Source organism: Anabrus simplex, chromosome 11 (genome assembly GCF_040414725.1).
Source record: "Anabrus simplex isolate iqAnaSimp1 chromosome 11, ASM4041472v1, whole genome shotgun sequence".
Lineage (NCBI taxonomy): Eukaryota > Metazoa > Arthropoda > Insecta > Orthoptera > Tettigoniidae > Anabrus > Anabrus simplex.
The window spans coordinates 35,179,706-35,203,326 of NC_090275.1; the positions used below are offsets into that span (position 1 = coordinate 35,179,706).

The following is a 23,621-nucleotide window of genomic DNA, read 5'->3' on the forward strand; positions in this document are numbered from 1 at the left end:
TTTAATTGTCTAGTTGTACGCAACAACTTGAAGACTATGTCCGAAACGCAATGTAAGTGGTGGATGTAAGTTATTTTGAAAAGATGCAACATAGCACAGCCTGCTGTGTTGTTTGTTCAAAAGAAGTAAAATACGTTGGCAGAAATACTTCTGGGTCCAGCATTTAAAAACACATATCACTGAAGGGGAATCATCACAGAACACCTCCGGCCCGGTCTACATCACAAGAAGCTACCCTGTCGACAACAATTGCGAGGTATTCAGGTAGATGTACATCCTATCTATAGTTATTAACAAATTATGCAGAGTTATTAAGCTAAGATGTCCATCTCAAATAAGTCATGAGCAATTTATGATACTGACATTCTGTTTTCACTTTTGTTAATGGTATTAAGGGACTCGCAGTTCAACGTGCAGTACTTTTCCAAGCGTTCGACAAAATTTATTGGCTCTCACGTTTCCATATAAGAATGTTATTTCATGCAATAATTGCTGATCATATACTGTCAAGTTTACACTCGTAGTTACTGGGATGTCGCACAGCTTGCAGCACAGGGGAATTGGTCTTGAGATCTGTGACATCAGTCTCGAGTGAGAGCATTGCCCATCTCTACACACTACCCTGTGACATCACCGGTGCAAAGATCTCATAGCAAGTAGAATAAGTGTGATCTATCCCCTTGTTCATCAGTCCCTCCGCTAGGTGGCTGTTTCTCCACTAATTGAGCTTGAGCTTACAAGTTAACATACAAATGAAAGACTATTACATGCAAAATATGCCTTTGCCTGCCAGTCCAGAAGTCAGTCAGTTCAGGTAACTTCCGGATAGACATAGTGGTCTTAGAAGATTTCAGTTCCTTTCTGATCTGTCTTATTACAAAATCAGACAGACACTTCATATAATGTAAAAATATACTTAAGAGACAATTTTCTTGATATGGTCATCCTCATTCTTTGGAATTACTTGTGATACTGCATTAACTGTCCAAATCACCCCATCGATTGGCTTTTTCCATGTATTCTGTAACCCTGTTACATCTGAAGGTATCACCACAATTGGTGACAAAATTGCAAATATGCAGACCCTGCGATTGTGCGAGAATAAGGCCCCATTCACAATGCAAACATAACCGTAAACTTGACGTAATGCAACCGTAAAATTTGTGGTATTCACAATGGAGGAACGTAACATGAACGTAAAAAGTACACAGCAGCCAATCAAAACTGCTATGTTATTTAGCTTAGAAGTCTGGTTTTGGGCTATCTCGCAGTTTTATATTTCAATACCGTACCTCGATGGAATCAAACAACGTGGTAGCAGAATTCATATTACTTCAAATATCCCTTACTTTGTTCCTGGGAGCTGTGTACCTGAAAAGGCGATCTAAACAACGGTGCAGAAAATGGGTTCATCCCTTGAATCAAAGGAGGTTATCTCAAGGCGATTTTGGTAATCCACTGTGAGAAATGACTCATCAGTTCATTTTGTACATGCGAATGAAACTTGAACTGTTTGCCTTTTTTAAGATTTGATTCCCCTTTTCCAATAAAAAGAAATGTAAGGTCTCCTTTACCGACGTCTATGCCCCTATCACACCCCGATGAGATGTTTTGGTGATATCGTTTTTGTAAACTAGTAGTCTGTCATAATGTTAAGAAATATACAGGGACACTGTTTTATCTGTGACAGGGATTGTCACTCGCCCGGTCGCCAGCGTTGCGAGCTTGTCTCCCGCCATTTACTGTCAGATTTCATTGCTACAGCATATTTATTTCAACATATTCTCTTTCAGTACAGTGTCTTTGTAATTCTTTTTTCCTTTTATCATTCATACACACAAAGATTATTTTGAAAGAGAATTACAAGTGTTTCATCGAAAGAAGTCATTATATTGCACACAAAATACAATGTTTACATATGCTCTGATTGGCTGGTTCTTAAGCTTAACGTAAAATTAACCGCAAGAGCTTGGAGTTTGCAATCTCTTAATTTTACGGACTCACAGTTAAGTTTCCGCATTGTGAATGGTTCCATCAGATAACATGGCCGCAAACTTCTAAGTTAACGGTAATTTTAAGTTTACGTTATGTTATGTTTGCATTGTGAATGGGGCTTAACACAAGGAAAGGAAAGAAAGACTATGTTTGCTATGTTTGCAGGCAAGTTTTTGTTCCACTACATTTTCAATGTGTATGAACAAATTGAAAACTGCTCTTGCAGAAAGGGTTAGGAAAATGCTGTCAATACGGTATTGGAAACTCATGAGAACAATTTGGCCAGTCTTACTAAAGAAGGTTTGGTTTATTATCTAGTAGGATACATACGAAGCAATGCATCCAGGGTCACAAAATGTCAAATACGTCAGCCTGCTTCAGTGTAAGCCCACAGAACGAATTCCTGCAGCAGCCCCTCACATTTATTAGGGACTAGAGCAAGAACCTGGGTTTGATTCCTGGTTCTACCATTCAAGAAGGGTTGGTATGTGGTTGAAAAGGTACATGCTGCTCACCTCTCAGGAGTGTGCCTAAAGAGAGCTGCATCACCTCGAAGTAAGAGGACACGAGTTTACTGTAATTAATATTTTAATCATATACAATTGTTAAGGATCCACCAATTCAATACACTATTTAATCAGATAAAAGACATCAGCTGATAGAAATTATAAGTACAGTACATGTTCCCCACGAACCTACCACGCTGGCGTAGCAGGGCAAGAGGTGATACTCCCACGTGGCGCATCCCAGGTGACGGATAGGGGAGACCTAACCGGCTTGCCAGTGGACTTGGGGGAAATAAAAATACCTCTAGCGGACCAAAAACCCTCTGTGGGTGGGGGACGCAGACAAAGAATACGCCCACAGTATTCCCTGCCTGTCGTAAGAGGTGACTAAAAGGACAACCAAGGGATGATTTTATTAGAATCGTGAAATTACTTGTGATTAGTACCACCACGCAGGGAACACCATGGGTCGCTTTTACTTGCACGTAGTACCACTATGTTAGGTTACAAAATAGGTTTGTGATTAGTAGTGAGAGTGTGTGGCTCAGGATGCATTTTACAGTACCTGTGATTCGTACCCCTATATGAGCAACACCATGGTTCTGCCTGGCCTGAGCTTAGTACCCACTATGTGAGGAACACCATGGGATAGTGTGGGTCCCGGTGGTTAGTAGACTTATGTGAGGAACGCCATAGGTTTGCGTTGCCTGTAAATAGCGCCACACATCATAGGTCTGTGTTACGTGTGCAAATTTCATTACCTGTGAATAGTACCATAATGTGTGGAATACCGCAAGTCTACGCTACTTTTGATTAGTACCGCAACATGACAAAAAGCATGGTTCTATTTTCCTAGAGATAAGTACCATTATGAGGGGCCGATGACCGGGATTTTGGACCCGTTTCGACTACAAGCAACATCGATTCAGGATTGTGCTTTAGAAGCAGTCCCTTGGTCAGTAAAACTATTATTTAACACTAGTTTCTGGGAATGTTGGGCATTGCGGGTCGGATCCACTGATTGTTTTAATTTCATATCCATCATTCATTCTTCGTCCTGAAGTTTTCGAATCTGGTCAGTGGAAGAATATGGATTTTTAAATTGTCGTAACATTTTGTCTCATTTCGTACCATTAGGGGCCGATGACCGAGATGTTAGGCCCCTTTAAACAACAAGCATCATCATCATCATCATCATCCAGTACATGTTCCATCCACTTAATGAACATCTTCAGCTATACAACATACGTACTAAACCATTATTACATTAGGATTATTAAAAAGAGAACATTGGGAATTAAAATATCCATAGGGTAACTATAATGCATGACCCATTAAAACTGTGGAATGAACTACCCAATTAAAATACATACATGATATAGAAAGTACATCTATCGATTCATAAAAACATAAAATATTTTTTGCGTGGCAAACCAATCGCATAAAAGTCTCAAAAATTTCGGGATTAATACAGTGTCTTGATGCAATGGGAAACCAAATTAAACGCGTCTCATGTAACAAAGTGTGCATAAGAAACATTCAAATTAGGGGTAAATATCCTCTTATAGTTTGGATCAGTCTATTTTGTATTATAGTGGGCTTCAGAAGGGAACCATTTAACCTTTAAGATCTTGCAAACTGATAACCGCATATATCACTTGAAAGACGTGTAATGTCTAAAAAAACAAAATGAAAATCCAAGTTAGAATATGAAAGACAAAAGAAAATGAACCTAAAAAGAGAGTGGAAGTTAGGTCATAATGCTATAGGAGAATGACTTTCATGTGATTGGTTTGCCGTGCAAAAAATATTTGATGGTTTTTTTTCGACTCGACAGATGTACTTTCTATTTCATGTACAGTATTTTAATTTGGTGGTTCATTGCACAATTTTAATGGGTCATTCATTATTACTCAATGGATATTTTAGTCTCCATTGTTCTCTTTTTTTGCAATCCAAATGTAATAATGGTTTAGTACTTATGTAGCTGAAGATTTTCACCAGGTGGATGAAACATGTACCGGTACTTATAATTTCTATCAGGTGATGTCTTTTATCTGGATTAAATAGTGCATTGAATTGGTGGATCCATAACAACTGTACATGTTTAGTAATGTCAATATGGAAACAATATGAAACTTTTAGAATGTAATAATTTAACTTTTTTACTTATATGAAAAGTGCTTCTATAAAATGAATGTAAAGTTTATGGCAGCTACCACTGTTTCTTTCTTTCTTTACTTTAAACCTTCACATAGTTAACAAAATAATATCAGATATGTAGAGCTATTCTGTGGAGCTCCAGGGCGGATGTCAACATGGCGTGGCACATCCACTTACTGATGGACACCTATTACACTATGCTGAGAAAGACTTGAATGGAGCCACAAAGCGTACTGCTTTGAAAGGTATTGCATCATACAGACTACTAAGCAACCTGATGAGTATATATTCTAAGTTTGAGGTCAGTATCTTGAGTACTTTGCGTTACAGTACATTGAGTGCAGTGTAATTTTTCTTTGGAGGCTTGACCTATGCAGTCAACAGTGGCATCATATCATTTTTGACTATCCTTGCATGTAGGCAAACTTTTTTTTTTTTGCCTTTCATTTTAACTAGCTTGTAGTAGGTTTTCATGACTATGGAACAGAAAACAGCTCTAGCTTTAATTAAGATACAGCCCCAGCATGTTGCCTGTTGTGAAAATGGGAAACCATAAAAATACATCCTATAAGATCTTTGAATTCACCATATCCAAATGCAAGCTTACAGCTGTGACTCATACTACTGTACAGTTAGCTGGCTCAGTCTAGTTTAATTATTTAAAACATCAGTTTGACAGTAATTCAAATAACGGAAAGCCTGCAGTAGACCGCATAAGGGAATCTGCCACCTGGGCAATAGCCCTGAATGTAGATTGTTCCCATAACAATGAAGATCAGTCCTAAAGAATAGTTATAATTCAATTGGAGTTTATGAAAGTGTAAACTCAGCTGTAGCTTTTCTATTTATTCAATCAATTTATTTAGAGAAGCACCTTTCATATTAAATAAAACAAGTTATTTAATTACAGTAAACTCGTGTCCTTGTACTTCACGATGATGCAGCTCTCTTCAGGCACACCCCCAATAGAGGTGAACTGCATGTACCTTTTTTACCACATACCAGCCCTTTATAAACCTCTTGGCAGTTCCAGGAATCAAACCTGGGTTTTCAAGGATGGCGGCTAATAGCACAAACCATTACGCTATGGAGGCAGACATTAATTACAGTATAATAATTATAATTTCGTTAAGCTATTTCTAGCCGTGTGCAGCCCTTGTGAGGCAGACCCTCCGATGAGGGTGGGCGGCATCTCCCATGTGTAGAGAACTGTGTGTTATTGTGGTGGAGGATAGTGTTATGTGTGGTGTGAGAGTTGCAGGAATGTTGGGGACAGCACAAACACCCAGGCCCTTGGAATTAACCAATTAAGGTTAAAATCCCAGGACCCTTTGAACCGAAAGCCAGTACGGTGACCATTCAGCCAACGAGTCGGACATTGATTACAGTTATAAGTACTGTATGTTTGGTCAAATATTCTTCAAACAGAAACTGGCTACTCTGATAGGACTATGATGACCCTCCATCAATTCTTGTGGTGTGCAGGATAATGCATAGGTGTGTGTGTTTTTTTTTTTTTTTTTTTTTAAAGTCTGCTCACACTGCAGAGCTGTATTCCTTTCAGTTATCCCCATTTTTGTAGATCAACTCTGCATCGTCCAGCACCACACCAAAGTCTATTGAAGGACCTCAAGATTTCCCAGTCTGTTTCATCCACTCAGGCACAGGTGGTAAGGTATGGTGCAATGCCATGACTGTATCTTGGCTACCGCAGGACTCTCTGCGAGCATTGTTGTGGTCAGCAAACAAAACTTTTGCTTAATATGAGTGGTCCCCTTTGAGGCTGGTGACCAGAGTATGGAAGACAGTCAGTTGATTATGTGGTATGAGTCTCTTAGCTGGAAGCTTGCATTTGGGAGCCGAACTTGAAGCCCTGAACATGGTTTTCTAATAGTGTTCTATAGGGGGGTTAAATCTCTACCTCAAAATGAGAGTTTTCAAAAAATCTTTTTGCCTAAAAATTATGATATTGTTCCATCTCTTACAAGTGGCTCTTAGAACAAGCTGGATCTAGTTCAGTTTATTTCTAGAGTACATCTGAAATAAGAATGATCTCTCTAACACGAGGGTTTGTGGATTAGTTGATGTGACGTTTTCACCCGAAGGTACGTACTGAGACCAACGAAAACAGAGTTCACTGTAACAGTTTATTGCTCCGGGATTATAAACTCACTGTTGCTAGCCGATGTGTCATTTGTTCAATTGGTTTGTTTCAAGTATAATCTCAAAGCTCAAGAGATGAACAATCCACTGCTAACATGTTACTTGCAACAATATCATGTTGCTAATTTTGTGGTGACGTTTAGTAAATTCACAGAGGCTTGCAGACTGAATGCTGAAAGGCATAACAGTCTATAATTATAATGTATGTATGTATGTATGTATGTATGTATGTATGTATGTATGTATGAAAGTTTATTCTTGAGACTAAAAGTGACAGTCTATGTCTGTGTCTACATTCCTATCGTATACATTTAGCTGAAATGTCAAACAAGCCAAACATGATGATCTTCACCCATTCAAGAGACATATGCTCAACAAGACAATCATAGCATGTCCAAAGCTGACTTGAAGTCACCTGCACCACCCTCTTCCAACATGCATCACATGTCCAGTGTGGATGTAGTGATACAGAGTGAGAGTTCTGTTCACTTGATTCAGTGACATGAATAAATTTGTTACATTTAATGTAACGTAGACTTTATTACACCTAAAACTTGAGCAGCCATGTTTTATACAGTCTCAATTTTATTTTGTAGAATACTCATTTTCTTTGTTGATGTCTGCAAACTTAAAGGCAGATGGATGAGCAACACGAATAAATCACTGTAGCTTTATAAATTATGAAAATATGAGAAATGATACTATCCATTCCACTATTTATATATAGTTCATTTTATTTTACAGAAAATTGTTAGCAGATATTGGACAGTAGATTTTAAGGCAATATATTATGTTTACAAGGAATATATAAACAGCACTGATTATTCATAAGTTTCTGTGAACATATTTCATTCTATCAAAATGTCAAACCTTGGCCGAAAACATAAAATAGGATTCATTCTGAAGTCTCTGTTGGGATCAGAAGTTGTGCCCAAGAATTATGAAATACTTGTGTATTACTATACAAGTTATTGTACAGTATAATGTATTTGAATTTAATAAAGCCAAAGTATTACCCTCTTCCAAGGAGGACATTATAAAGGCAAATCTATTTCATTCAAATAAGACCACACCAAATACTATATTTTGAAGATTTTAATAGAGATCTTCATAGTCTATAAGAACTACATCTGACAGATAAGAAGTGGTGATGCAGAGGAGTGAGGGAATCTCTTCCACTCTGCCATTTTATGTGGTTAAAGCAACTTAGCTATCATTCTACAGCACAAAATATATATTTAAATTTCTTGTAACCCCAATGTTATCTAAATATAATACAGATGGTCAGATGCCTAATACTGTATGTTCTTAACATTAAACAAAATTTAAGCCTTCTAGCTTTATCTCTCAAAACTGGCAGAAAAGATCTAATTATGAGATTTACACACTCTCTCAACACACTATAATGGGTGTGATAGAATCCAATAGACTGCGCTGGGCTGGACATGTACTGAGGATGCAGGATAACAGAGCACCAGTAGATCTATACAAGGGATCTCTTAATGGGAAAAGACCTTCAGGAAGACCCCAAAGCACCTGGAATAAGGAGATGAACAAGGTATGCTGGACCCTCCAAACTGATAACTGGGAAGAGCAGGCTCAAGATCAAAAAGGATGGAAGAGGATTGTTAGATCGGCACGGGAACTTCACGTCCTTCAGAAGCCTACAGAGTGAGTGAGTAGGTTTATACATCAGGTGTGCTATCGTGTGCGACAGATGAAGAGCAAGGCATATAAATCTATCATCCATTTTGCTCCGAGTGTTGAGGCCAGGAAAAGCAGCATGGTCAACCATGTCATGTGACGTAGGTGCGTAATCTGCGGGGGTGTGCTGCAGTCACGATCAGCTCCAAAATGAATACCTGCACGGAACATTTGAGGACACTTCTATCAGCGAGAAGCTTTAGGAGAAGCAGTTTCACTGATATGGTCGTGTAATGAGATTTATCTCTCCTTGGACATCCCGGAATCAAGCAGAGGAAGAAGGTGCAAGGTGACTTGGGAGATCTAATGAATCCACCTTGCAGAAAGAACAGATACCAAATGATCTGGTTGTAGAAAGAAAAATATAGTCTCCGGGCTAAACATGCTGGCCTCAAGTAAATTTGGGAGCACCTAATTGAAAGGTGCAGATATGCTACTTGCTTTATGCTACTTTTGTTTAGAAGTGAACTTGTGTGTAGTCCTTTATGTGGCTGATATGCAATGGCAAGATATTAAAATTTTCCCCTCCTCTGCAGTGCTCTTTTCAAAATGAATTCTGCTCCAGCTGGAGTTAACATCTTATACAGGGTAGTCCTGTAAAGCAGTTGACATAAATATGTCTTATGGCTGGCTGCTGGTCACCTGAATTTTGCAGTTGTTGATGGATGGCCATTACCAAGACACACATTAATAATAATTTGTTTTTTTCTGCAAATGGAAAAATAGTGTCTTTTTATTTTCTCCATTCCTTGTTTCTGCAACATTGCATGTACACACAGTATTTTTGTAAAATCCCAGAACATAATTATTCTACTACTACTACTACTACTACTACTACTACTACTGAGGGTGCACAAACAGCCGATACATTTATAGAGCAAATTACCTTTTTAATCTTTGATCAAATGCCATTCACCTTTTGTGCACAGCTCTACAGTTTCCTAGAAAGGTCTGTAGAAGTTAGTCCAGTTGATCTGATTATCAACTATCTTTGTTTCAGCAGAGTTTTCACCATGGTGGATTACAGTCTCCTCTCTGCTGAACAACACACTAAAGCTGTGTTGCTTTACACTGAGATAAAAGAGTTCAAGGTGATGAAAAGAAAATTTCAAGCTGTGTGTCAGATTCAGTGGGACACCAGCACGGATACCATCCTTCATTTATATCGAGAATTTGTGCAGACAGGCAAGAAAAGAGATCTTTGGCACCAGCCGTGTGTTCTCAAAATATCAAAGTGTTGTGAGTAGCCATGCAATGAAGGCAGTCCACTTGATGAGCTTCAAAAGAAATGGGAATGTCCTGCTCTACATTGAAGAGAATATTACACAGTGATCAAAAACTGTTCCCATATAAAATGACAGTTTTACACAGGCTGATGCAACGTGACTGAGGTTACAGTGTGTGTTTTGGGCTGAAAGTAATGGTTCTCTAATGAACCACGTTTTTAAGGGGATGGGGCTGCATATATGCAAAACGTATGCTTTGGGCGACAGAAATACTTAAAACTGTCCACGATAAAGCAGTCCTGGATAGAAATGACCATCTGGGTTGTTCAATTGGCCCAGATTTCTTAAGCAAGACAGTTCATTCATAGCACTACATGAATAATTGCACAATGACTGTGCCTCAACTTCTGGCTACTGAACTGCCAATCCAAACACAGCATTTAGGCAAGATGTTTCAATGCCTTGCACTGCTCACATTACATTGGAACTCCTGATAATATTTGGAGATCTTCTCATGTCCAGTTGTTATCTGGTGCAACACAATGACATATTTGGCCCCCTTTGATCCGAAATTTAAACCCTTGTGATTTCTTTGTGGGGTTTCTTAGAGAAATTATTTTCTCCAAGACCAAATAATGCAATCTAAATGTGTGCACAGATTTTCGAGATGTACAGTGGAGTTACTGAGGGTTACGCCGCAAAGTTATTGCGGACACGTACACTCGTTTTGAAAGGGTTGTCTCCGTCGTATTGGAGGCCACACCAAACTAGTGTTAAAAGTGAATGCATTCTCTAAGCTGTCTGTGTGTGTGAAGTTTTGTTATAATAGATTCTAAATTAACATTGTAATTTTAAATATAACTGTGTCAGCAGTTCATGCAACACCCTATGCACAGGATATACAGGGTCAACATAGGATAGCTGTCACAGCTACTCTTCCTTACAGACACACTTATTGCAGTGCTTTTTATGGAATATTTGACAATGTGGTGAGAAAGGAGCATAGGAAGAGGGAGGAAATAGTATACTACATAGAATGAAGGTCTCTGCAAAGATTACATGTGTGCACTGTTCATGTATGCAATATATCGTAACAGTACAATTATTACCAAGCGAGTGTTGATACACCCTTGACTACAGAGACTCTGTTCTTCAGGTAACTAAAATTAACAGGAAGGGAGGAAATTGTTGAAGAGTATTTCTGGAAGATGTAAAAGAGCTGCCCTTAGAAATCCTGTATTACCTCAATATAAATTTCCCATGCTACTGGATAGACTATGTAACAGGCAGTATTTTGCAAATAATGCTAGCTATTCCAGTGTTCTAACCCTGAGACATTTCTTTCAGTTAATTAGAATAGCCTGAAATAATCTATCACTGGAAATGACTAACACAAGTTATTAAGATTCACCTACTACTCTGATGTAGTGTGATAAAAAGGTGCTCATGTTAAATATGGAAGATACACAAGAGTTATCAATAACACAGTACACTGAGAGGGCCAATATGTCATTTCCTTTGCAATAATTAACATTGTGTATAGTATAGATTTGCCTTTAAGATTCCTTTCATAGAACACAGTCCACCTGCTTTCTTAAGTACACAACAAAATGTCCCAGAAACATTAATCAATAACAAAAAGTTCATAGTCCATCAGATACATTTGTGTGTACACTTCCTTTTGTTTCAAGGAAGTTTTAAAGATTTTGGATGTCATGTTTTGTTAAAAATGACAGCATATTGAAAAGAATTAATATATACCTAATTTTCTTTTTACAACAATAAATATAAAAGTCTTTCAAAAAAGATTCAATAGATTGCTGGAGAAATATACAAAACTGAACAGATTATAAATTGTTTCTTTCTCCCCCATTTCGAGCTGCGACAAGAATTTAGTGCAAGATATGTATCACCTACATATCTTTCTAAGTGTTTCCCACTTCTTCATTTCTTTTTCACGACATGCATCTCATATGCAACTATTAGAAACGCGATGCCATTTCTAAAAGAAGCCCAATACGTTATTGGTATACAGTCCCTTGCCAAGATAACACAGGGAGTGAATTTTTACCACTTTAATGGCTAATGGTGTTTTGAAATACTCCATTCCAACAGAGCCTTCAAAGTACAATGTCAAACATCTATTAACAAAATGCACTTATCACACCACTCCCCTCGCTACAAGTTCTGCTCAAACTGAGGCACAATGGTAACACAATAAGAGATTCACTGCACAAGTCTTTTGTTAAGTGAGCATCCACTGCATGATGCTGGTGTCCCGTCCGCCAGTGGAGATGAGCCGAGAGTCATCGTGAAGGAAAGTCACATTCGTAACATGACTGCTGTGACCTCCGTATGAATGGCACAGAGACTGTAACAAAAGAAAATGAAAGTCATAGTGAATCATACTGTTTATAGTAGTCTTTAATACAAGTTTATTACATTATTATCTACTGCCACTACAAAAACTATGCATTTCCTAAACAATTTTGTATTTTAAAAGGCAGCTTTTCCTGGACACTGAAATAAAGTTATTTTACAGCACATGTGACAGAGTAACTTAACTGCATACTTCATGGCTTGCTGTATTATATTACTGCCTTCCCAACTCAGCTGTGAGCATCTCAACTTATGTAAAACCTCACTTTCAGCCCTTGGAACATGAATAAATATTCTGTTTCCCCCGACAGCTCATAACCTTCTCCATGTACTTCAAAAGAAGACAACACTACTACTAAAGAAGATTACTTAGGACCTCACTCGTTCAATTGTTGGGCTTTGATTTTTGCTCAGTACTACCGCATTTTCTTCCAGTGTAGCTCTTTTTATTAACTCTTGTGGAGAATGACTCTCTGACAAGACAGGATCAAACCAGATGCAGACTTACTTAAATTTGTCCACTCAATTTTACTCTATTCCCGTAACACTTGAAATCCCGCTTTGGCCACCTGTCTTTCCAAGATATTTGACCTGGATCATCTCTATTTTAATGTAAACAAAGAAATCTCAACAATTTGAATATGTTACACACAACCTTACTTCTTTTTTAACATCTTTCTTTCCATGGCCTTGATATTTTTGTTACGGTAGCTGCCTCTGTGGATCAGTGGCCTCCAGATTCTAAGAAAGGGGGTTCAAACTCTGCAGAGGTAGTCTGATTTTTGAAGGGTGGAATAACAAGGGTTTTTTTTTTTTTTTTTTTTTTTAGGTTTGGATTCAATACTTCAAATCAAAACTTTCACCAAAGGAACAATATTACACATTTATAACAATTAAACAGAAGTATGGCATGATAATACAATTAAAAATCATTTAGTATTTGACTACACACTAAGGAACTAAGCAGACACTAAAGAGACCGCCAAACTGACTAATGCAAATGGCAAGGGGGTTAATCGTACCTCAGCGTCCATGACCTTGGCAAAAAAAGTACCCCTGCTACTCTTCCCGACAGCACATTAAAAGTGTCCACTACTTGCTCTACGCTGTAGTAATCCGTTAGTCACGACAAATGACTTTCTAAAAAGAAACTTTTAAAACGTATTTCCGTTAATAATTTTGTTAATAATTAAAGGAAATAATTAGCTCATAAGACAACAGGGCTTGTACATTGTTGTTTTAATAATTCCTAGTTTCAGCCGGCTAAAAGGCGCAGTAAGGTGGGGGCATGGGAAGGCTGCAGCTCCCCACCCCAACCCCCGTAATCGCTGCTAGTGCGCTTTCTATCCCAGTTTTTTAAACTCCTATAACCTTAAACTCACCTTAGGCTGCGTCACAGGATAGGAGTAGAGTTTCACTTTCCCAAAGTCATCAGCTGTGGCCATGAATCGTGCATTGTGGGAGCGGTCACAATGGTTCACGTCCGTACCATCGGCACCCTCGGGCCAGATGCCAATGGAGTTGAAGGTGAGCACGCAGGTGTTGCTGGCCCACTCTACATCCCGCATCTGCGAGGATTGTGGGATCTGACGGCACAGACCAGCATTCCCTGAAAATGCAAAAGATGTCAAATGTGAAATTTCTGTCCTCAATTTTTCAAGCAGTATCCCAGCCATGATTAAAAATAGGAGCAAAAGTATCAAATTAAATTCAAGCTAACTTCTGTTAACAACTGAAAACTACATTCAGTAAATTCAAATATTTGGGATCAATTATTGAGCACATCACACAAGTTTGGGCTTGAAAGCTGAGTAAATAAAGGCAGGAGAACAGAAGGAACCGGGAGTGTAACACAATTAACTCTCAATGCTAAACCCATAAATATAAGTTGTACAATAATGTGCCATCTGTGCTAAATCCTTATAATTGTACTTCTGTGCAGTGCTTACTTTGCTAGGCCTGTAGAAGTATATGGAGTATAAGAGCAGTTGAAAGTGAGCATGGAAAGTTCAAGGAAGATCAATAGAAAGACTGCACTTTTTCCATACTGATATACTTTGGCTCTCGCTCTCATCATTCCCTCCATTCTGAGGACCGTGATCTCCGAGGAGGCTATTCGTCAGTTGTCCCCATATCTTGTGGTCCTCGACCAGGCGTGCTGCATCAAAGATGTTCCCAGTTTTAATCTTGACAATGTTCAACCATTGAGTGGGAACTTGTCCATGATCTGTCTTGCCCGGAACATTTCCAAGAATGATAAGTTTTTCTATGTTGTCATTCCCACGTCGAATAGTGTGTCCAAAGAACTGTAGATCTCTGTTTATGTATTGATGATAACCTGATGAGGTTCAGCTGGTTTATAATGGAATCATTGGTGTGAAATGCTATCCAAGGTATCTGTAACATTCTTTGCCAGCACCACATTTCAAAAGAATCTATTTTCTTCACACCAGTAGCACAAAGAGTCCATGTCTGCTCCATAGAGGAAAACTACAAATACCAGACAGGATACTACTCTCATTTTCTCAGGAGCACAATTGGGGGTTTCAACTGGACCCTTCCTTTTTGACAGGTCACTGGCCTTGCGTACCTCAACATGCTGCAGGTATCATTTTACTGGCCATCCAAGTGCTTTGTGCGGAGGAGCAGTTTTACTTCCAGCACAATGGAGCATCACCACAATACTGTCATGATGTGCAAGCCTATCTATATGATAAGCTACTAGGACGTTGGTTGGAAGGAAGATGTGCTGTTGAATCCCAACCACATCTCGCCGAGTTCACAGCCCTACTTCTACCTGCACGGGGAACTTTGAAGGATGTGCACCCTGGGAAGAAACTGAGATAGCCTGTCAAGCAATCCCTTTGAACACTTTAGCCACCATTGCTTGTGCAGTGCTTTGCTAAAACCCGAGCACCTAAAATGATTACAGCAGTCAAACATGCTTTCAATATCTCCATTAATCTAATATGAGAATCCTCTGCCAGCAAAATGAATCAATACTAGAATGAAAGCTACAGCAGAAACCATAGATTTTTGAGGAGAATGGCTTCACCTTGAAAAATACTTACAAAAGAGAAGCTCGTAGTCTCCCGAGTTGCTCTGGATGAACTGACTGTCAGTCGACCAGTCTAAATGTGTGATGAAACTTGAATGACCCTAAAGAGAAACAAATTGACAACTCTTTATACATGATCTATAGAGTATTTCACTGTTAATTCATTGTCCATAATACACTCTTATAACCAATCACGAACAGTGAGTGGCAAGGAAAGGGCTCTGTACCGAGTCTAATATTACACAATTCTCTCCTATGATCCTAACATCAGAAGATTTTCAGGTATTACGCTGTATTATCCTTGCCCCCACACCCTCTCCTCCAAAACCAATAGCTTCATTTTGTTTTTATTCCATTTTCAATATGATCAAATTCTATAGCCTTACAACAGAACAAAACATCTGTCATAAGTGGGTTAGGAAGGTAAAGCCAATGGCTTAAATAATAATAATAATAATAATAATAATAATAATAATAATAATAATAATAATAATAATAAATTTTGTTTTCTGTTCCACTAACTATGATACTGTTACAGGTTTTGGAGACGCCAAGATGCCTAAGTGTTGTCCCACGGGAGTTCTTTTCAACGCTATTAAATCTTCAGACATGAGGCTGGCTTATACGAGCACCTTCAAATACTATCAGACTGAACTGGGATTGAACCTGACTAGTTGCATACCATCTAAGCCACTGAACCTGGCAACAAGCCATTTATGCCCACTGACAGAGACTTTTGGTAGCTATCATTTCAGCAATATTAGTTTATTTGACACTCATTCTAGAATATTTCAAGCCCTGAGTTACACTAATCCAAACACACAAAAGTAATACAGATGTTTCATGCACACATAGGACAGATGACCACAACATTTGATTCCTAAATTGATCTACCACTACCCTTTTAGCTATCACTACCTCAAGGAACTCTGATCCTGGTGATAACCACACATTTTGCAATCTATAACTGAAATTGGCATCAGGCTGCTCCAATTCAATCCTTTCAGTCTACCCACCCTTGATCAACTCTGGAATTGATCAGACCCTAATGGCATTCAATTTGTAAGGCCTAGGCAGTTTTGTTCTTACAGAGGTCTGAAATTGTAATCCCCTTTCCTCCACAATGGTACAGACGACTTTATAATAAACCTCTCTAAAACTGAATTGTGAATTACCACCAGCACTTTCTGTCATAAGACTGATCTCTGTGCTAACTGCCTTATATCTAAATATAATTTGATCTCCACTTCCATAGAAATGATGTTGTATTATAAAAGTTTCCCAAGCCTTAACTGCAAATTCACTGCAGTATCATTCATACCCCATTCATTTAATTTTTCTCCCATTCTGTTAGTACAAAATATGCATTTTCATTTGCAGAGAAATTTTGGAGGTACACTCAACACTTGATTAACCGAGATAATGTACGGTGAAGGCATCCTGGATACATAAAATCGTGGTTAACCCGCAAAAAGTTAAAAATAGAACAGTTGTACTGAAGGTACAGTTAAAATGACAAATGATACTACTGTATTGTTTTTTATTAACTTTCCCAATACGTTGCAGCAGAAATAGCACTTAGCACAATTAATAAATGGAAAAATAAACAATAGGCTACTTTTCGTTGAAACTAATAAGGCAAAGAAAAATATTCAGACTACCTAATTTAACTGTTTCTGAAAATACTCTGCTTTTGTGCCGAGAAACGCTTTTTCTTTATTTTGCTTCGGAAGTTTCTCAAAGCAAGTTTTTCAGCAATGAGAGCATCATCCTGGCTTTCAACGTACTCCTGCAATGACTCAACATTTGCTGAAGTACCCCCAAGCGTAAATGTTTGTTGTGCTTGTGCGGCACAAGTAGCTGTTTCCCCTTCACTTTCACTTCCTGCTTCCTCCCTGCCCTTTACTTTGTTTGAAAGCAAGAGTACGGGTTAGTATGCATTTTCAATACAGGCCAGACTCGTCCACATTGTAAATTTGTTCTAGGACCAAACCCTCATCCACAAAAAATTCTTCAAAATCCGAACTGAACTGTTGAGCAGCTTCTGAATTTCCACTTAACAACTTGCGTTTTACACTGACATCATGGATGCCACGTCACTGTTTAAAGTGTGTAAACCATCCGGATGATGCATAAAAATCACCCTCCATCCTAAGAGCTTCGAAGCCACAATGCGGTTGATCCAGTTACGGTAAGTCGAGAGTTGAGTGTATTTCACTGATAGAGAAAGCGAGCGTGTGGTGCTGGATTTTTTTAATACTTCCTGTCTTTATCCCAGGAACAATATAAACAGTATAATCTAAGCAAGTACATGTAAACATCTGGTATAATAATGTAATTACCGTATGCTAATACCTAAAGAACAAAAGTATCATTTTTTTAATTACACTTACAACCAAAATATTCTTCTAATGAATTAGTGTCTCTTACGAAACTGTCAGGCATATCTGTAATAAATTATGATACTCATAGTACTAGAATACACAGATTACAGACAAATATCAAATACTTCATGTTATTACAAATCATGTTTCTTGCTATGTGTAATATGCAGATTATGGTCATGATGAATCAAGGGAAGAATGAAATGACAGTAGTAAAGGGGAAGTGTATGCAATATTGAAGTCAAAGCAGAAGAGAAAATAGAAATAGGTTTGTAAATTGTAAAAGTACTTCTTAGCTAATTTTAACTACTATTATTACCCAATGGCTTATAACTTTATCTTTCAGGAAACTTTAGCCTACATAAATTAAACAATATCTGAAATGATGTCCTTCGAAAGGGATATATGAAAATTATACTTTGATTAAGAACATGGATAAGCTATTCACTTTAGATCTCAAGAAAGTATGCTAACTTTAATTCCACTGGATCAATGAAAGAACAGACAATTAAACCAGTTTTCCAACTGTGACCACAATAAGACCTATTACTTAATGTACTTGAGTCATTCACCCATTTCTTTTTTTTTTTTTTTTTTTTTTTTGTGGGGGGAAACAAGCGAATAAAAATCTTGTGGCACAACAGTGGTCTACCAAGATGACTGCTGTGCAACCAGATGGCCTTCGTGGACTTAATCCCACATGTCAGCATAACATTTTCAGCCATGCTGCTTGGCTTTTGTGAATGGATCCACTAACTCTCGTATCAGTAGCTCTCCAGTTGCCTTCACGAGGCTAAGTCCAGCAATCTGTCCAGAATTAAAATACTTCAACTAGCTGGGAATCAAACACTGTGCTTTGGAGTATGGCATTCTTTTTGCAAAATAGCAACCAACAAAGGCACAGTTTTAAAAAATACAAATGTTCGTTGACGACAGTACATTAAAACACAGAGCATGGAAAATTCAATGAAATATTAACACAAAATCCAGCAAGATGTTGTATGAAGCAGTAATTCTGCGTGTTTATCATCCGAGACTTACAGAATATTGTTGGTGTTAAGGATTTTTTCAGACCCTTCATTTCTTGGGAGTTTGTTCCTTTCTCTCTGTTGCTATGAATGCTTTTTTTTTTTTTTTTTTTTTTTTTTTTTCGCTTTACGCCGCACCGACACAGATGTGTCTTATGGCGACGATGGGATAGGATAGGCCTAGGAATTGGAAGGAAGCAGCTGTGGCCTTAATTAAAGTACAGCCTGGTGTGAAAATGAGAAACCACGGAAAACCATCTTCAGGGCTGCCGACAGTGGGGTTCGAACCCACTATCTCCCGATTACTGGATACGGGCCACACTTAAGAGACTGCAGCTATTGAGCTCAGTTAATGAATGTTTTACTTGTTACCAAGCATTATCAATTACCACAAGTTTAAATGATGTTCATTGTAGATTAAGAACAAGATCAACAAAAAAGTTAGTACTGCTTACAGAATGTGAACCATCTTTTACTTAGAAGGCACTCAAAGCTCCAATAATCAATGCATCTCCTTGGTGCTCAACATCAGCTAATGTTTTACAACACCAGAATGCACCAAATCTTCAACTGTAAATCGGGGATAAAGAGTGATGTACCCTCTCAAGCTCCCCTTCATCTTGGTTTGAAATACAAGGACTGCTTCTTGGCATTTGTGAACTATACGGTAAATCTGTTTTTACTGTAAACATAAATATAGTTCTCCTTAGTATAAAAGATCCCTCTGTAGATCAGGCTGTAGAGTGTCAGTCTCTGGATCCCAAGATCCTGGATTCAAAATCAGATGTCCAATTTTTTAAGGATGGTAGAAAGTACATAGGGTATGCAATGTTGTATAATCTCTGCATGTAAAAGATCTCTGGCGACACATCTGGTGTTAGCCCGAAACATTCGAATGACAGAATCACGGCTTTCCTGCCATCTGGTAGAGTAAAAACAGAACTTCAAAACTGACATGTAGGCAGGCTAAATGGTGTCCAATAAACATGTCTGCAACAATGAAACCGGGGCCATATTATATTATTATTATTATTATTATTATTATTATTATTATTATTATTATTATTATTATTATTATTATTATTATTATTGTTGTACTGGGAGGTACACCCCAATGCCGTGCATTTAAATCTAGCACCTAAAAGAACTCCTCTACTGGTGAAACAGTGAAATTGAAACTAGACCAACTTATAAATTTACTCAGAAGATGTCACCACTAAAATATGATATAATTTTGTTATTGTGAAGTTTCTTGAACTGACTGTATTTCTATTTGTTTTGTTTGTCATTCATCAGGAAGTTTGGACATTCTTCCATAGATGTCACAGCTAAAAACTATGCTCATGCACCCTGGTGTGATGTGAAAGAACTTTTGATTTAAAGAAGTTTTGTGTTCATAAGTCTTTTTTACTAATTGATGTTCATTTATTTTTGGGTTGGCAATATTTATCTCTTCTTCTTCTTCTTCTTCTTCTTCTTCTTCTATTTGAGTGTAACTTTTAAATTACCCAATAAAATGAGAGGGGGTGGCTAGTTTAATCTTGAATGGTCTCGAACTTTCCCCGAGGGTTTATATACTGCGGATTTTCACGTCTCTTGGCCAATTGATCGTCATCTTACAGAGTGTGTGTGTCAAGCAGGAGGTGGGAGGCCTCTTTGACAGCCGCTAGAACTACCAGGTAATGGTCACATAACATCTTTTTTCCTTTCCTGCTAGCTCCGCAGTTTAACCCGAGGGAAAGGTCCGTATCATCAATTATGTAACCTTCTTTTCTAAATATGTAACCTTCTGCCGGCTAATGTAATAACTTCATAAAATCTTCAACTGTAAATCGGGGATAAAGAGTGATGTAACCTCTCAAGCTCCCCTTCATCTTGGTTTGAGGTGCCACGTTTTGTTTCTGCAATGTATTAAAGTTATTTCCATTCGTGCTACCTCAGTAGTTTGGGAATAGCCCCTGTTTCGTCGGCCCAGCGCCGTATAAGTTTAAAAAATTTTTTTTGGAGCGCAGTCTTCTACTCCAAATTGTACTCGGGTCGTTTATTTAACCCGTTCTTTTTCACTAAGGCCCTGTAGGTTGGGTACTAGCTACCTCTGTGTAATGTGATTTCTGTTTGTAAAGAGTGTCTTGTAAGGCCAGAGATTTTTATATTTTCATGCAATGTTGCCTTGAGTAGGCTTGGAAAACTGAGAGCCTGTTAGCTCTTTTTTTATTTTGTGATTGTAACGAGTGCCTCTGGAAGGCTAGATATTGTATTATGGGAGCAAGTGCTCCATGAATTAGGGGGTTTTCTGCCCTTGAGTAAAATTTGTGCTCTTTGTAGCTATGAACTTGTAGCTCAGGAAATGTAAAGTTAAGGGCTTAAAGCTCAAGGTGTTAAGGTTCTGAATCTTGGATTTTTTAAAAATATTGTTCAATGATTGCAACTTGTACTGCAATATTGTCATAAAATCTTGTCATGTGTGAAGTTCTGAAAATATAACCTTCACTTTAAGTTTTAAATTCTATTCTTGACATTGTAGTTAGACCCATTAATCCGGCACCTTCTTTCACCTCTGCGATCCACAAATACCCCGGAACAATTATTATTATTATTATTATTATTATTATTATTATTATTACATGAACTGGTCGCCATGATCTTTAAGGCATTGAAGTCTAAGCGGTTTGACATCGTGGTTAGCCGGTTCGGGTCTAGTTGGTCAAAAAAATTTTTACCATCAGAATGTTGGTCAGCAGGGTAGGGCAGGTGGTGGTATAAAATTTCCAATCATTAGATTGCATGCCAAAAGCCTGGATTAAATTCCACATCTCTCCACAGTGCTTATATGGAGTGCGCGCATATGACGCTGCTGATGGTGATTCGTCCGTAGGGTGGTGACGTTAAGCCTTGAGCAAACCCCTTGGTGCTATTCAATAGGAGTAGGCTAAGTAAAACTCTTTCAAGATTAAAATTATTGTGTCCACCTATTCAATACAATTATATATTTTAGTGATTAAATTCTACAGGGATTATAAACACCAGTCAGGGACATGTTTCGCCCTAGTTATGGGCATCTTCAGCCTAATACTAATCTTAAGGTCAAGAATTAAAACTATAAACATTGGAACTTAATAGTAAACTTAACTTAATACTAAATGCAATGGTCTTATGCTTTTTACATAGTTTACAGTATGTACAATATGTACATTAACTTTGCCAGAATTTATGAACAATGAATTAATTTATTTTATAATGACTAGACATCCGAAGTATAGATTGGATTGATCACAGCATGAATTGGGGTTTCTGCAATTGTACTGACTAGAGGTTTATTACAGCGAGAGTTGGGGTTTCTTCAACTGTCATGGTCACCTAAGTCGTAAGAATTGTTACAAAACTGGAACCTTGGTTAAAGTCGATCATGTTTAGTTTGAATCTGTTTGAATATTCCTTTAGAAAGAATCATTAGAAAGAAGTATTAGGCTGAAGATGCCCATAACTAGGGCGAAACATGTCCCTAACTGGTGTTTATAATTCATGTAGAATTTAATCACTAAAAAAAGAAAATATTTAATTGTATTGAATAGATGAACACAATAATTTTAATCTTGAAAGTGTTTTACTTATTGTATCTTCAGTACAGAACAAAATGAGATTAGTTACTTGTAAGGAGTAGGCTATGTGCCAGCACTGGGTTTCACCCTCCCCCTTCATACTTTCCTATATCACGTCATTAATTTCATCTCATCTCATTAACTCCTTTGATGAGGGTGATGTCAGGAAGGACATCCATCATAAAAGCTTGCTACGACAGATTCATCTCACCTCATACCCGACCCCATAAAAAAACGGGAGAGGGGTTGGACAAAAACACATCAACTGAACTTTGAAGGGACTAGTATTCAAAAAGGTTAGGTAAGGTATTAAAGATACCTTCTTTCCCCACTCTGAAATTAAATAAATTTGGATGCATGAATTATTCCAGTAAATGCAGTGAATGGTTAGAATATAGGTCACAGAAAAAGTCACACAAGATCAGAGATGGAGTGTTATAGTTGAGCAGCCACTAAGAAGGAATACCCAGGTCTATTCTTTCATTTAACATAGGCAAGTCACAATCTAATACCATTCAAGTGTAATACAAGAGAAACCAAATTTCTAAGTGCAACATTCTTATTAGTGTATTTACAAATGTACATAAGTAATGAAACCAAGTGCCAAAATGCAAGACGTGCAGAAGTATTTACACCAGAAGGGACATACCAAAAGCGAGGTGAGAGAGGCGCTTCTCCTGCGTTTTCTCTCCGCCTTGGCCAGCGTTAAACAAACACATACAGCAGTCAGCTTAATTCTACTCCTATCAAACGTCACGATATAACCTCACGAAGAACTTAGAGTTCTTTAGCTCAGTTACAATATTAGGAGTGACAGTCCTATATACTAACTAATGATTGAACCTACAAATTTGCAATTTTTTCTTTTACATTGCACCATGTTGATGGGATAGGAAAGGGCCAGGAATGGGAAGGATGAGACTGTGGCCTTAAATAAGGTACAGCTCCAGTATTTACGTAGTATGAAAATAGGAAACCAAGGCTGCAGATAGTGGGGTTTGAACCCACTATCTCCCGAAAATTGAGCAAATCATATGATTTTAAAGCTGTAGAAATAAAGTTTCTATTCACCATGATACAGAAGACCAGGAAGGACAAGTTCAGGAATGAAAAAGTCTGAGAGGAGGTGGGAACAGGAGACTCCTTACTACAGAGGATCCAGAAAGCAAGACTGAAGCGGTTTAGCCAGTGCAAGCAGAACTGCAAGAAGAGAATATGAAAGAGAAGTAAAAGGAAAAAGACCAGTGAGCAGACCCAGAAGAAAATGGACTGATCTGGTGAAGAAAGATGTCGAGGAGAGAGGACAAAGTTGTGAGAAGATTATGAGAGAACAGCGGTTCATGGACATAGATGGGGGGCTCGTACACCACACCCGGGTAACTGGAGATGGTCGATGATGATGATGATGAGAGAGAG

The 23,621-nt window shown here is 38.1% G+C and overlaps 1 protein-coding gene across 5 annotated transcripts in view; it reads right to left on the reverse strand.

The window, feature by feature from the left end:
• Positions 1-8,986: 8,986 nt before the first annotated feature.
• The window catches only part of LOC136883357 (echinoderm microtubule-associated protein-like 2), a 340,211-nt gene continuing 325,576 nt past the window's right edge, over positions 8,987-23,621 (reverse strand). For all 5 annotated transcript variants that reach the window (XM_067155614.2, XM_067155610.2, XM_067155612.2 and 2 more), the window contains 3 exons: positions 15,208-15,295; positions 13,519-13,745; positions 8,987-12,128 (listed from right to left, as the gene is read on the reverse strand). In XM_067155614.2, the coding sequence (XP_067011715.2) occupies positions 12,003-12,128; positions 13,519-13,745; positions 15,208-15,295 (441 nt within the window). In that variant the 3' untranslated portion in view covers positions 8,987-12,002. The remainder of the gene's footprint in view (positions 12,129-13,518; positions 13,746-15,207; positions 15,296-23,621) is intronic.